This window comes from Artemia franciscana, chromosome 12 (genome assembly GCF_032884065.1).
Source record: "Artemia franciscana chromosome 12, ASM3288406v1, whole genome shotgun sequence".
Taxonomy (NCBI): Eukaryota; Metazoa; Arthropoda; class Branchiopoda; order Anostraca; family Artemiidae; genus Artemia; species Artemia franciscana.
Genome location: NC_088874.1, coordinates 25,100,751 through 25,117,241, shown reverse-complemented (window position 1 = coordinate 25,117,241; position 16,491 = coordinate 25,100,751). Strand labels below are relative to the sequence as shown.

The 16,491-nt window shown below is 33.7% G+C and overlaps 1 protein-coding gene and 1 long non-coding RNA gene across 6 annotated transcripts in view; one reads left to right on the top strand and one right to left on the bottom strand.

Moving 5' to 3' along the window:
- The window catches only part of LOC136033908 (DNA replication complex GINS protein PSF3-like), a 45,749-nt gene that overhangs the window by 19,438 nt on the left and 9,820 nt on the right, over positions 1–16,491 (bottom strand). The window contains exons 1-2 of one of the 5 annotated variants that reach the window (XM_065714917.1): positions 13,738–13,851; positions 4,473–4,743 (exon numbers count right to left, since the gene is read on the bottom strand). In XM_065714917.1, the coding sequence (XP_065570989.1) occupies positions 4,473–4,717 (245 nt within the window). In that variant the 5' untranslated portion in view covers positions 4,718–4,743; positions 13,738–13,851. Of the gene's footprint in view, positions 1–4,472; positions 4,744–5,838; positions 5,988–13,491; positions 13,516–13,737; positions 13,852–16,491 lie in introns of those variants that run through there. The other 4 variants (XM_065714918.1, XM_065714916.1, XM_065714914.1 and 1 more) reach the window with 4 other exon arrangements.
- LOC136033910 (uncharacterized) lies at positions 355–3,094 on the top strand. Its single transcript, XR_010619058.1, has 2 exons — positions 355–2,478; positions 2,724–3,094. It is a non-coding gene; the product is annotated as an uncharacterized LOC136033910 (long non-coding RNA).

Below are 16,491 nucleotides of genomic sequence, written 5' to 3'. Positions count from 1 at the left end.
AGTTTTTTTAGTTTTTTACCTTTTTTTTAGTTTTTTTAGTTTTTTAGCTTTTTTATTTTTTTTATTAGTTTTTAGTTTTTTTTGTAGTTTTTGCCTTTTTTTAGTTTTTTTAGTTTTTTAGCTTTTTTATTAGTTTTTAGTTTTTTTTGTAGTTTTTGCCTTTTTTTAGTTTTTTTAGTTTTTTAGCTTTTTTATTTTTTTTATTAGTTTTTAGTTTTTTTTGTAGTTTTTGCCTTTTTTTAGTTTTTTCAGTTTTGACGTCACCTGATCCAGTTTTTTCAGGTGACGTCACCTGATCCATCCACAGACAGACAGACAACTTATTTTTATATATATAAGATAGATATATATATATCTATCTATATAAAAATAAGTTGTCTGTCTGTCTGTGGATGTGTGGATGGATGTGTCAGGTGACGTCACCTGAAAAAACTGGATTAGGTGACGTCAAAACTGAAAAAACTAAAAAAAGGCAAAAACTACAAAAAAAACTAAAAACTAATAAAAAAAATAAAAAAGCTAAAAAACTAAAAAAACTATAAAGGTAAAAACCAATAAAAAACTAAAAAAAAACTGAAAAAACTAAAAAAAGGCAAAAACTACAAAAAAAAACTAAAAACTAATAAAAAAAGTAAAAAAGCTAAAAAACTAAAAAAACTAAAAAAACTAAAAAAATGTAAAAAACTAAAAAAAATAAAAAATAAAAAAAAACTAAAAAAAAGGAAAAAACTGAAAAATAAGCTAAAATAAAGGTAAAAACCAATAAAAAACTAAAAAAAAAAGGAAAAAACTAATAAATGACGACACTCAAAGAGAAAGCGACCAGGACAAAAAACTAAAAAAAAAGGCAAAAACTACAAAAAAACTAAAAACTAATAAAAAAAATAAAAAAGCTAAAAAACTAAAAAAACTAAAAAAAGGTAAAAAACTAAAAAAACTAAAAACTAAAAAAAAACTAAAAAAGGTAAAAACTAAAAGAACTAAAAAAGAAAAAAATAAATGACGACACTCAAAGAGAAAGCGACCAGGACAAAAGGAATGTTCGATTAGCAATCAACAAAGCACCGGGACACAGGGAGTATAAATGACGACCAGGACACAAGTAAAAAAAAAAAATTAACAAAACTAAAAAGAAGGTAAAAACTACAAAAAAACTAAAAAGAAAAAAAAACTAAAAACTAATAAAAAAACTAAAAAATCTAAAAATCTAAATAAACTAAAAAAGAAAAAAAAAGGAAAAAAATAAAGGAGAAAAACAAAACTAAAAAACGAATGTATATACAGACCGGTACACCGGGATACAAATGACGACCGGGACACAGGGAATATAAATAACGACCGGGACACAGGGACACAACTACAACGGGGACACCGGGGGAAACAGGGGGATATAAATGACGACCGGGACAAAAAAACTAAAAAGAAATAAAAACTAAAAACTAATAAAAAAAACTAAAAAATCTAAAAATCTAAATAAGCTAAAAAAGAAAAAAAAAGGAAAAAAATAAAGGAGAAAAACAAAACTAAAAAACGAATGTATATACAGACCGGGACACCGGGATACAAATGATGACCGGGACCCGGGACACAGGGAATATAAATGACAACCGGGACACAGGGACACAACTACAACGGGGACACCGGGGGAAACAGGGGGATAACCTGACAATCTATTTATATGCAAAGACAATGGGACAGCAAAGAATGTTGTATATTCGCAAGTTTTACGTAGTTAAAACCATATATATATATATATATCTATATTCACAGGTGGGACATAGGGACACAACTACAATGGCGCGTAACTATTATGGCGCGTAACGACTTACGCGCGCGGGGGGGCTTGGGGGGGGGCGCGAAGCGCCCCCACCAACTAGGTGTTGGGGTGGCGCGAAGCGCCACCCCAACAGCTAGTATATCTATATATATAAAAATAAGTTGTCTGTGTGTGGATCTGTGGATGGATCAGGTGACGTCATGTTTGTTCGCATATGACGTCTGAATTATTTCACACTAATACAAAAGAAGAAAAAAACTAAAAAAGGTAAAAACTACAAAAAAAACTAAAAAGAAAAAAAAAACTAAAAAAGCTAAAAAACTAAAAAAAACTAAAAAAATGTAAAAATCTAATAACTAAAAAAAAACTGAAAAAAATAAAAAAAGGCAAAAACTACAAAAAAAATAAAAACTAATAAAAAAACTAAAAAAGCTAAAAAACTAAAAAAACTAAAAAAAACTAAAAAAAGGTAAAAAACTAAAAAAAACTAAAAACTAAAAAAGAAAAAAACTAAAAAAAAGGAAAAAACTGAAAAATAAAAGAGAAAAAGAAAACTAAAAAAATATGAATAAATATATATAAAAATAAGTTGTTTGTGGGTTATGTCTGTCTGTCTGTCTGTCGAGTGACGTCGTGTTTGTCCGCATATGACGTCTGAATTATTTCACACTAATACAAAAGAAGAAAAAAAACTAAAAAAGGTAAAAACTACAAAAAAACTAAAAAGAAAAAAAACTAAAAAAGCTAAAAAACTAAAAAAAACTAAAAAAAGGTAAAAAACTAAAAACTAAAAAAAACTGAAAAAACTAAAAAAAGGCAAAAAAGATATATAAAAATAAGTTGTCTGTGTGTGGATCTGTGGATGGATCAGGTGACGTCATGTTTGTTCGCATATGACGTCTGAATTATTTCACACTAATACAAAAGAAGAAAAAAACTAAAAAAGGTAAAAACTACAAAAAAAACTAAAAAGAAAAAAAAACTAAAAAAGCTAAAAAACTAAAAAAAACTAAAAAAAGGTAAAAATCTAATAACTAAAAAAAAAACTGAAAAAAATAAAAAAAGGCAAAAACTACAAAAAAAATAAAAACTAATAAAAAAACTAAAAAAGCTAAAAAACTAAAAAAACTAAAAAAAACTAAAAAAGGTAAAAAACTAAAAAAAACTAAAAACTAAAAAAGAAAAAAACTAAAAAAAAGGAAAAAACTGAAAAATAAAAGAGAAAAAGAAAACTAAAAAAATATGAATAAATATATATAAAAATAAGTTGTTTGTGGGTTATGTCTGTCTGTCTGTCTGTCGAGTGACGTCGTGTTTGTCCGCATATGACGTCTGAATTATTTCACACTAATACAAAAGAAGAAAAAAAACTAAAAAAGGTAAAAACTACAAAAAAACTAAAAAGAAAAAAAACTAAAAAAGCTAAAAAACTAAAAAAAACTAAAAAAAAGGTAAAAAACTAAAAACTAAAAAAAACTGAAAAAACTAAAAAAAGGCAAAAACTAAAAAAAACTAAAAACTAATAAAAAACTAAAAAAGTTAAAAAACTAAAAAAACTAAAAAAACTAAAAAAAGGTAAAAAACAAAAAAAAACTAAAAACTAAAAAAGAAATTAGCAATCAACAAAGCACCGAGACACAAATGACGACCGGGACACAGGGAGTATAAATGACGACCAGGACATAAGTAAAAAAAAAACTAAAAAAACTAAAAAGATGGTAAAAACTACAAAAAAACTAAAAACTAATAAAAAAACTAAAAAATCTAAAAATCTAAATAAACTAAAAAAGAAAAAAAAGAAAAAAGGAAAAAAATAAAGGAGAAAAACAAAACTAAAAAACGAATGTATATACAGACCGGGACACCGGGATACAAATGACGACCGGGACACAGGGAATATAAATGACGACCGGGACACAGGGACACAACTACAATGGGGACGCCGGGGGGCACAGGGGGATATAAATGACGACCGGGACACCGGGACACAAGGAATATAAATGACGCCCGGGACACTCAAAGAGAAATCACAGACTGGAACACCGGGACACAAATGACGACCGGGACACAGGGAATATAAATGACGACCGGGACACAGGGACATAACTACAAAGGGGACGCCGGGATGCACAGGGGGATATATAAATGACGATGGCGACTCAGGGAATGGTCGATTAGCAATCACCATCAACAAAGCTCAAGGGCAATCATTAGAATCATGAGGTATAGATCTGAATACGGATTGTTTTCCCATGGACCATTATATGTTGCATGTTCAAGAGTCGGTAAACCTGACAATCTATTTATATGCACAGACAATGGGACAGCAAAGAATGTTGTATATTCGCAAGTTTTACGTAGTTAAAAACATATATATATATATATATATATATATATATATATATATATATATATATATATATATATATATATATATATATATATATCTATATTCACAGGTGGGACATAGGGACACAACTACAATGGCGCGTAACTAATATGGCGCGTAACGACTTACGCGCGCGGGGGGGCTTGGGGGGGGCGCGAAGCGCCCCCACCAACTAGGTGTTGGGGTGGCGCGAAGCGCCACCCCAACAGCTAGTATATATATATATATATATATATATATATATATATATATATATATATATATATATATATATATATATGTCAAAATCAGTTTGTAATATCCTACCTGTAGTAATCCTTGTAAAACTTGGGAACTTCAATAGAAACTATCCTTTGCTTGAAAAGAAATGAAGCCAGCCAAAAGGGTAATTCCAGTTTAGTACCAGCAACTACATCAGGTGAGTCACTAGAGGGGTCCAATGATCCTAGTTTTAATACGGGTCTCTCGAATTTGCACAGGACTCTTTCTTCAGTAGCCGCAATGTCATCAATAGAAAAATAATTAGGACAATAAACAAGCTCAAGATTCATTTTGAACTTGGGTCAGATAGTTTTACCTGGAACATAGTAAAAGGCATTCAATCACATATTCATTTATTTAACAAAACATTGTAAAGTATTACAGAAGCTTTCGGTGAGGTTACTTCAGTAATCCCATTTAGTACTATCTTCTTGTGTGTCTAAACACCAAAAAACAATTCATGACAACTTGTCACACACACGAGGAATAAATAGAATTGATTCCTTCATTTTGAAGTATCTGAAATTCAGCCTCTGATTTGGTCCATTTAAGGAATGGGAAGCTGGAGGTCAAGCAGAAATACAACAAGGCTTAACAAAGAAAAATGTCAAGTACTTACAATATGACTTTACTGACGGATATCTAAAAGCCATACAAGGAGTTCTTTTTCAATAGAAGTTGATGATTGAGCATTTTATACAAATACCGGTTAACACATTACATTTTTGTTAAAAACATTTGTCAACATGCTATGAAATTCAATAAGATGGAATACCAATCAAAGTGGATTTTATTTTCATAACCAGGACTTCAATAACATTAACAAATTTATATCACGTGAAAACTTTACATTAGCAAGTAGCCTACATTAGAAAACTTTAGTTTTAAACTTCACTACAATGCAGCTTTCTAATGGCCTTTAAAATCTTATGATTTCAGATCACAACACTCAAAAATTTTACTTTCAAATTTAATACTAACTTTGTCTGTTTAGATTGAAGACAAAAACAACAAGAATTAGATTTATACTCATCACTATTCCAAGGTGGGTGGGAGTTATTTGGGCAGTATTAATCTTGGAAATGATGTTACCTACCCTCTCCCCCTCCATGTACATATAAATCCAATTTTTCCTTTTACACTCAAATAGCTCTAAACGAACCACATAGCTGATATCCCCTCAGTGCCCAGAAGGCCTATTATGGATCCCCTTCTCTTTTGGACAGATTTGAAAAGTCTAATAGAAAGATAGGTGGACTTCAGTCAAAGAGTGCACTTGTTGAGGCTTCTACTTGTCATTGAAGGACTGACTAGCCCTTACCCCTAAAAGTTGGTGAGCAACAGTTACTGAGAAGACAGTTCATCAGAATCAAGACAATTAATGATTTTCAAAGAATCAAGGATACTTTACCAATCCTCAAAACAATCAGTTTTGATTGTTTTGCTGTTTTGATTGTTTTGCCAATCCACAACCAAGTTTTATTTTTTAAGAAAAAAAAAATTGCATTTTAGATTGCCATTTGTTAGTCAAATGGACCTTAAACAAGTCCCTGATAGAAAGTATACTGATTTTCTTCTTCTTCTTATTCAGCAGACGGGCTTTTCAGTTGATACTATTTAGCCCTTTTCCTTTTGGCTCACTCTGTGAGATCGACAGAGCTATGGAGCTGGTTTGTCTTGTATGATTTGTATCTGCTCAGATTTCTTGAAGTATATCTTTTGATACCAGCAGTTGAATTATAAGAGAGTATATATTGATCTCTGTGCTCTGCGGGAGAGTATGGTCAGCAAGACTCTTGGCTGTTAGTGGAATTTTGTGGTGTTTGAAGCATTCTACCATTTTACGTCGCAGGGTATACTGTGCAGACGTCAGCATATTACATTCAAATAGGCAGTGATCTATTGTTTCATTCTTAAGATTACATGACCTGTAAAGGGGGGACGAGGGAACTTCGCCACTTGAATTAGGAATCTGATATGAAAATGCCTGAAAATTTAGCCCATTTGAACCTGACCGAATCCTATGATAAATCTTGGAAAGGTGCTTACTTGGGAAAGGTGATGGGGTAGGATTCTTATTAATTATCAGTACCTCTGTAAATCTCCAGCGGTAAATATCTCTAATGGGGATTGGTCTCCCACTTGGCTGGTCAATATTTAAAGCATTTTTGGCTATTTCATCTGCCTTATGGTTACCTATTATACCTGAGTGGCTTGGAATATACTGTATATGAGTTAAAATACCTTTTGAAGCAAAAATATCAATAATCCTAAGACAAAGAAATGTGTCAATATCCATCTTATTTTGAGAAGCTGACGAAAGAAGCTCTAGGCTTGACAAAGAATCAGTATATATTATAATATTTTTAATATTAACTTTCATATATTCATTAACCATGAGGAAATCTAGTGCCATGATTATGGCGTTTAGCTCGGAAGACATTACAGATGAATTATCTTGTAATCTCTCTCCTAAAGCGATATTATGGGTTGGGAAGAAAGCTCCGCTTGCCACTTTCTCATTCATTTTGGACCCATCTACAAAAATTTGGAAATAGTTTTTATAAGCAACATTATTTAGTTCGGCAAATTTTTTCTGAATAAAAGAAATGGGGGTAAGTTCTTTGGTCCACTTTGAGAAGTCAATCTTTATTATGGGGGTTGACCAACTCCAAGGGGGGGTGTGGGGGAATGTGGGTGCAATAGATTTTACTGGCACTGGGAACTTCTTCTGGATATTTGCATATTCATTTGCAACGCCTCTAAACATAGATGGATTTCTTAACCAGTTATGCAGGGTATGAGAATCATTGGCTTCAATTTTTGTAAGGTACTTAATTAGTAGAGATCTTCTTCTTTCATTTATTGGTGATAGTCCACTCTCAGTAAGCAGAAACTTAGTTTTTGTTGGTTTCCTAAGACCAAATATAAGACGAATTATATCATTTTGTGTCGTTTCGATTTTTTGCATGTGGGTCTTAGCACAAGCACCATACACTATGAGGCCATAATCAATATGGGGTCTTATATATGATTTATAAAATTGGATTAGTGTTTTCTCATTACAGCCCCAAGGTGTGGCTAGTAGCCTTTTAATTATTCTTGTTTTTCTATAGCACTTTTTTATTGTATTTGTGATGTGGAGGTGGAAATTTAGTTTTTGGTCAAGTATGAGCCCTAGGTAATTAATTTGATTGTCCTCTGGGATAAGTATTCCATTTAATGTTAGCCTAGCATCATAATGATTTCGCTTATGGTGGAATTGGATAATTTTTGACTTTGTGGGTGCAGTAGGTAAAATGGACTTTTGGGAGAACTTTTCAAATTGGAAAAGTGCATTTTGCAACTTTGAATGCGTAATCTCGAAGGTATTGCCAGTTGCCCATAATACCAGATCGTCAGCGTACTGTAGATTGGTATGTGGGAGGTTCATGTCCCACAGAAAAAGTGAAAATAGGAGGCAGCTCAGGACTGCACCCTGTGGAAGGCCTTTGGTTATTGAAGTTTTGGGTGAAGAGGCTGAACCTACACAAACAATGAAACTTCGGTTTTCTATAAAGGATTTTATGAAGGATACAAGTTTGGGGGGTAGTCCAAGGTTTGTAAGTTTAACTAATAGAATCTGGTGGTCAACATTATCATAAGCTCCTTCAAAATCTAGGAATGCAGCAGTTAAGACATTATTTTTTTATAGGGATTCATTTATTGCATTTGTTAACACTATGAAAGCATCTGTTGATGAGTGGTGTTTCCTGAAGCCAGTTTGAGTATGAGGTATCAGATTATTCTTCTCAACAAACCAAAGCAGCCGATGGTAAATCATTTTCTCCATTAATTTTCCCAGCACTGGGGTAATCATTATGGGTCTATATGACTGAGGGTCATGTTTAGGTTTATTTTTCTTTAAAATTGGTATGAGAGATGAACATTTCCAGATATTAGGGAATGTGGATGTAGCCCATGCATGGTTATAGCAATTTAGGAGCTCCTGTTTGTACAAAGGGGAAAGATTCTTTATCCATATAGGGTGTATATTATCATAGCTACTTGTAGCATTGGCCTTGATATGCTGAATTGCATTATTCAATTCATGTATCGAGAAGGGATGGTTTATATATTCTGAACCTGGTCGGGGCTGGTAAATAGGATTTGTCATGATTTGTGTGGTGATATTTTGGTTTTTTGATGTTAGCTTTTTTGAGAAAAGGGAGGCAAATAATTTTGCCTTATCAGTGTCGTTATCATAGTGGGAATTCTCATGTATTAGTTCATACATAAGAGGGTTGGAGGATGTTTTTTTCCCACAGATTTTGCTTATAAGTCTATGTATTCTTGGCTCAGATGTTTCTCTGGAAAGATTATTTGCAAAATTATTCCAATAATTATATTTGGCATTAGTTATTGTTCTCTTGAGGTTAGCCTCTGCTTGTAATTTACTTAAATATGTGTCAGGGGATGGTTTTCTTAGGTATGCTCTCCTAGTTGCATTTTTTATTCTCCACAAAATTTGGCAATCTTTTGTCCACCATGCTTTAGGGGTGTGTTTAGGGATGGTTTTCCTAGGTGAAGTTCTGGGGATAGCTTGATTAGCTGCATTTGTTAATATTGATGTCATAGCTTCAGCACACGTGTCAGCAGTTACAACTGAGGTATGAGATTTCTGGGTTAAACTTAGGACTTCTTCATTAAGCTTATTTCTAAACATGGTCCAATTTGCTTTGGTGTTGACATATTTAGGGATATGTGGGAGAATGTTGGCTGGTTCATTTAAAGAGGATACTATTGCAAAATGGTCAGTGCATAGATTTTCAATTTTCTTAATATAAATTTTATTTAGTATATTTATTGAAACAATTTGTAGGTCAATAGTTGAAAATTTACCACTTTTGGGGTTAAAATATGTATTTAGATTAGGAGGGGTAGCAATTGCTAAATCGGCATTATTTGAAATCAATCTTTCAATGAGCTTACCAGCTTTATTTGCTGGCTTATCCCCCCACAGAAGACTGTGGGCATTAAAATCCCCGCAGATGATTATGTTTTTTAGCATATTAGAATTAGTAATATAAGTGAAAAAATCCATGGCATCTGTAGTCTGGCCATTGGGGTTATAAAGACTTAATATGTATGTTTTTGTATTATTTATCCAAACATTGATGCCAATAACATCAACATCATTTGAAAAATCTGGGAAATTAATACCGCAAAATTTAATATTATTATTTAAAATTATAGCTACGCCACCTCCTTTTCTCTGAGAAGACCTATCCTTTCTCAGGATAGTATATCCTGGAAACTTTGTTTGTTGGTTATTAGTCAAATGGGTTTCTTGAAGGCAAGCAATATCAATGGAATTTTTATTCATAAAAGATAAAAGTTCATTTAACTTATTTTCTGAAAGTGATCTTACATTCCACTGAAGTATTGAAATATGCTGCTTTGTTGTTTTAATTTTCATTTTGCTGTGTATCAATCTTTAGCTTTGCTAGGAGCAGAGCAAGATCTTTTTTTGCTTGGATATGCATGTGATTGGGTAGGTACAACTTTGCCAATTCGCTTATTATTTTTGCTTTTTGTGGTTGTTTTAGGTTCATTGACTGTACTGCATTAGAATTTAGTATAAATAGGCACATGTTAGGTGTTAATTCATTTGGATATTCATCTGGCTTTTTGTTGATAATTTGATTAATACCCGTTAATACTTCTGATTCATTTCTACTCGGGAGAGGTGGCCATTCTGATATTCTATCATTACTTGTAGAGGCTGGAAGGTTTGTCCAGGGTGAACCTCTCTTATAGGAATGTGAGCTTGGTTGCTTTGAGGAAGGAGTCTTATTGGGGGTGCTTGATGCTTTTGGTAGAATGGTTGGTCTGTGGGTGAGAGGGTTGGGTGGTTTCATAAAGTTTTTGGTCAGGTGTGATTGAGCTGCATTTGCTTCCATTGCTGCAAAAGGGTAAGGTATGTTTTTTTCTGTTGCTATTGCTATTGGAGTGTTAGTGCTCGTTTTTTATATACAAGGCATAAAGTTTTATTAGTAGAATCGTGGGGACCATTGCAGTTGATACATTTTGGCTGATTGTTTTTACAATTTATCATTCCAGTGGGGTGGGAGTTTTTACAAGAATTGCATTCATGTAATGTTTCACTGCATGTGTTTTTTGTGTGTCCTAGTCTTAGACATTTTTGGCATTGGATAGGTTTTGGCTTGTAGGGCTTGTGGGGTTTCCTTTGTCCAAATAGGAATATCTGATCCAGGTTATTATTTTCTTCTCTTAGTGTGAATAAGAAAGACTTGCTTAACTTTTGGCCATTGGCATCTGGTTTACCCAATTGGGTTACATCAGCTACTGGGATTGGGTTACCAGTTCTGTCAGAGAGTCCTTCTTTTAGATCCTGAATAGGAATTTCTGGAGGGATGTTATACACTACTATTTTAGTTGGGTTTTGGTTTGGGGACCAGAGAACAGATTTTATTGGTATGTTAAGAAGAGATTTTGAATTCTGTAATATGTCTGCTGATTTAGAATCTTGAAGGGCTATTAGCAGAGATCCATCACGGTTAATGTTTAATGAAAACATTGATTTTAACATTTTAAAGATTGCAACCCTCAAAAGAGCTACCTTTTTTTTTATCTCAAAGGGGGTATCTGGAGTGATTTTTAAGTAAATTCCAAGGTTTTGTGAGGGGAATGTTGGATTATGGGAAGGGGTATTATTTTTGATTGATGAAATCTTTTTCCTTTTTTTTGAGTTTCTTGATAGGACCTCTTGAAATTCATTTTCAGTCTCATCCTGTATTGTGACATACGCTCCCGACTTCCACCATTGTATTATTCAATGACCCCTCATGTGAGCTTTGAGAAAGTTGACTTGACCAGCCAAGGGGTTGAATGTTTTCAGTGGTACTTGGGGTAGGGTCAGGGGGGATTTTTTTAGGTGGTGTTCTATGCATTGCCTATTGGAATAAGCTTTAATACAATCAAAAAGAAGAAGGGAAAAATTGATAATATAAAACCAGACTGTCTGCCACTCTTTCAAAGGGAGGACTTCACCATCCACAAAAAAACACTATAGTGTTGTCTAGAAGATGGTTTGGTATAAGATTGGTTCAACTGACTGCTGATAAATCTGGGTAAATATCACAAGAACTTTTATTATAAATTTCTTTAAGCGTTGCTGTTGTTATATCAGAATTGATATAATATATCATATCCAATTATTCTACAACTTTAGCATCTATTTCTTCCAGATTTTCTTGCAATAATAATGATTGGTTTCTTCTTCTTCATGAATAAGTCAGTCCTGGCTAAATTATCATAATCTTAAATGCAAGCAGAATTTCTTTTCAAAATACTGTCAGTTCTATTTACACTGCCTAACTAACTGTTTCTGTTAGAATTTGTCCTGATAAACAATTTGACCATACAGTGTTCGTTTTTTGACTTTTGCCACTTGTCACTAGACAGATGATACTTCCCAAATGAGATAGTATATCAACTTTTAATTGGAAAGAAGTTCACTAATTTCCCGAATGATTCTAAAGTGTGCTCTGATGGGTTAAATAAAGAACATGATAAAGGTGCTGCCTCTTCTATTCTTTTTTAAACCTTAATAATGCTATATCTCTGTCCAAATCTTGCTCCTATGCTTTTTGTGTGAGCTCCAAGCGATTGAGACAGCTTTAGAAAGTGTTATATACATTTCTCATATATTTCTTTTGACTGACTCTCAATTGGTTGCATCTCTGCAGAGCACAATGGTGTGCTCTAAAGAAGGCTCTCTTAAAACTATATCTACACCATCTCCTAGTCTAATAGCATTATCACAATTAATGACTTGCTTTATACAAAATCATACTAATGTCTCTGTAGTTACCATACTCACTCTTATCAGTTCCTTATGAAGGTGTTTAATTAGAGTTTTCCTGAAATCAAAAGGCACTTCCTCATATTCAAAATCCATACTCATAATCTACAGTTATGTATGTCTAATTTTGCAACCATCAAATTTCAAAAACCCATTCACCACTCGATCAGCAGCTGAGGCCTACTTATTCAATCCTTTTAGTACTATTGCTAAGTTTTCTTCAGAAAACAGATCTTTCTCCACTTCCAAATTGTTAGAAAATTTTCATTTTTTCTACATCGTGTCCTACAGCTTTATGATTGTTTAACATATTCTCAAAATGTTCTGTCAATCTGTTTTATCACTTTCTTAATAACTAATTGAGTTCCTATCTTTAACAGAAATACTACTTCCTCTCAATTTCTTTATATTCCAATAAAATATCTTGCTACTGTGCTGTCTAGATTCTTGGTAATATTATCCATGACATACTTTTCACATTTCCCTAATTCACACTTTAATGCTGTTTCTGCTTCCCTTGCTCTCCTTTAATTCTTATAATATCCTAGCTCTACTTCCAACTTTCCTCCCAAAGATGCTTTCTGCTACTTCATAACCTATTTTCACAAAATTATTCCAACCATATTTTACATTTTCGAATCTTAAACTCTCAAATTTCATATCCAATTGTCCCTGAGGAGTTCTTCTCAAATCGGGAACAAAAGTATGACAAAAAGGCTGTTACTTTAGAAGAAAAATTTTAACTTTATAAGAGTCACTGCAACAGCAATGTCTTAGTAGAGAGCAAAACAATAGATTACTAGATGGTTCAAAGACATCAATTACCTTGAGCAACAAAACTAGGAATGACAATAGCTTTAACAGAACTCCACTTTATTGGATTTTTGCAATCTTGAACAGCTGTTGAAATAACTAAGCCAAACTAGATGTCTGGCTGATTGTGGATGACATAATAGGCATTAATTGTAGTGATATTGTACATGATCAAAACATAGGACAGTAATTTGCTTCTAAGTCAGAAGCAACAGTGGAGTATAGTTTGACAGAGAAAAATGCATTCTCAATGCTACCTTTAGAACTAGCTTTGGCTAAAGATTGACAACAATCAGCATCACCCCTGATCAACAGCAAGAATTTGTATGGAATCCCACTAACAACAAGGCAAAAAGAGCAATTCAAATGTCAATCTGTCATAACCTCTCAAACTTTGATTTGGAATCCAAGGAGATTAAGTAATAACAGATGCCTCTAAACAAGGTCTGAATGCACAACTGATTACAGACAGAGCAACTATTGCCTTTGAATCTTGTTCCTTAGGCAACTCAGATCAGCATCACATGCAAGTATTCTTATAAAATTGGATACGTCTAAAGCGCCGGATATAGACGGTTTCCCGAACATAATGATAAGACAAATTGCTCATGAAATTGCAGAACCACTTACCTATATATTTAACTTATCTTTGGCGCATGGACTGTGTCCGTCAGGGTGGAAGAAGGCCTTGGTAAAGCCGCTTCACAAAAGTGGCTCCAGGTCAGATTTTAAAAACTATCGGCCAATTTCAATCACGTCTATTTTTTGCCGAGTGATGGAAAAGTTGATTGTTTCACGCGTTCAAAAGTATTTTGACGGAAATCATCTTTGGAATCCTGCTCAGCATGGTTTCCAAAAAAAATAGGTCTTGTAATACTCAGCTTCTTGAGGTTACTTTGGATTTTCAACGTCTTGCCGATTTAGCTATACCCTTTGACTGCATTTACATCGACTTCTCGAAGGCATTCGACAAAGTCTCAATACCCACCCTTCTTAAAAAATGTGCAGCTTATAAATTGGGTAAAAAAACAATTGCATTTATTGCTGATTATCTAAATGGACGAACTCAGCAGGTTGTTGTTGGTGAAGCTATGTCATCCTCAATTGATGTGTTAAGCGGAGTCCCCCAGGGTAGCTGCCTGGGTCCAATTTTATTTTGTTTATTTATTAATGATCTGCCTTCCTCTGTTCAGCATTCTACTGTCAAGATGTTCGCGGATGATGTAAAACTTTATCTACCAGTACGAGACCAAAATGAGGTGCAACTTTTACAGGAGGATCTTGACTCTCTAACTTATTGGTGCGAATCTAATTCCATGTTCATAAACCCTTCTAAGTGTGTTATTCTACACTATGCTCGCAAACTCCCACCTGTGCATACTTACCAGCTGTCTGGCATACAAATCCCTTCTAACGAAATAGTGCGTGACCTTGGTGTTTACTTTGATACCCAATTGAAATTTGATAAGCATGTTTCGGAAATTGTAAAGAATGCGAATTATCGTTTATCGTCTATAAGGAGAAGCTTTAGTAGGTTCAACCTTCGTAATTTCTTACTACTATATAAATCAATGGTCCGCCCTCTTCTTGAGTATAATACTTCTGTTTGGTTTCCATTAAGTCTAACGGATGAGCATAGGATAGAAAAGGTTCAGAGAAGGGCCACTAGATTGGTCCCATACCTTCAGCGCCTTTCTTATCTGCAGAGACTTTCTAGGCTTCAACTCCCGTCGTTGAAGTTTCGTAGACGTCGCAATGACCTTGTAAATGTGTTTCGTATAATTAAAGGAGTGGATGATGTTGATCCAAATTTATTTTTTAAATTTAGCCATTATCACTCTACTCGTCAGCATGATTATAAATTATATCCCCCAAAACCACTGAAAAAAATTGGTCAATTATCTTTTGTTAGTAGAGTTGCCAGACCATGGAATGGTTTGTCTTTGGAGGTTGTCGAGGCGGAGAGTGTTCGAAATTTTAAGAGTGCATTAGTAAATACGCCTTTCTATTTAGACGCTTTTGTTGTCTAGTGTCGTTTTATTTAGAAGTTTTTGCTGTTTAATTTGTCGTTGCCAATTTACTTTAGATTAGTATTATGATTTTGTGTTTTTGCGACAAGCATTAATGCTTACCGCTATTCGTAATAATAAATAAGTAGAGGAAGAAATGATTGCAAGAACACTTAATTGCAAAAGATCCCACCAATATCTATTTAAGAGAAAACTCTGAGGTACCAAAGACCACAAGCCTCTCAAGTTTATCATAGGGAAGCCCATAAAAAAGCATCTTCAAGGCTACAGTGAATGACTTCAGCTGTTTAGCAGTATGATATCAAGTCCTGAGTTTTCAAATAAAAGCAATCATTTGATTCAGCTAATAGATTAGCTTTAGAGAAGGTCCTATATTTGAAGGGTATCCTAGAAAAATACATTACAGTGATTAGTGCTATGTACAAGAACAATACTGCTGTATCTAAGGTAAGAAATGAATGTTTATGTAAATGTATTAAGAAACACAGCATATAATATGGGCAAGAAGGGAATCATATGTTGATGGTCAGTTTTGCCTAGATAAAAACACTAGCAAAATGAATGATTTTTTGAAGGTTTTCATGGTTCAGAAATAATTTTGAAAATTATTGTAAAGAAGACCAAGTCACTTGGACTAGAAAAAAAAATGAAGGGGAAGAGGTGATGTTGGGTATCAAAATAAGCTAGATCCAGGGGGGCAGAGACCCGGGCCCCCTCAATATTTTTTCTGGTGCCCTCTTATCCTGTTTTTTTTACTCTTTTTTAAGAATAAGTTGGTCAATTTGATCAATTATTGATATTTTTGTCATGCCCCCCCCCCAAAAAAAAAAAAAATTTGCTTATTGGCACCCTTGTAACACCAATATCTATTTAAGAGAAAACTCTGAGGTACCAAAGACCACAAGCCTCTCAAGTTTATCATAGGGAAGCCCATCAAAAAGCACCTTCAAGGCTACAGTGAATGACTTTAGCTGTTTAGCAGTATGATATCAAGCTGAGGTACAGACTTGAAAACCCTATCCCAGTTGTGGATGCCCTATTTCATTTGCCCCTTGCAGGTATAGACATGGAGTCACAGTCAGACATGGAAACTCTTGCCCACACAGTTGTTCAAATCAAACCCATAAAAAGCAAAAGGCTAGCCTAAATACATCTTGCAAAGTGTTGAACTCCCTGAGACAAGGTATAAAAGAGGACTGGTCAAACAACAAGTAAGACCTGGACAAAAAATGAATATAATTCTTGAATTACCGTCAAGAATTGGCAGGGCTTAATGAAATCATTGTGATAGAGGACTGAATATTCATTTAAGTATTATCCATCTATAAACAAAAAAAGAAAACGATGGAGTAAA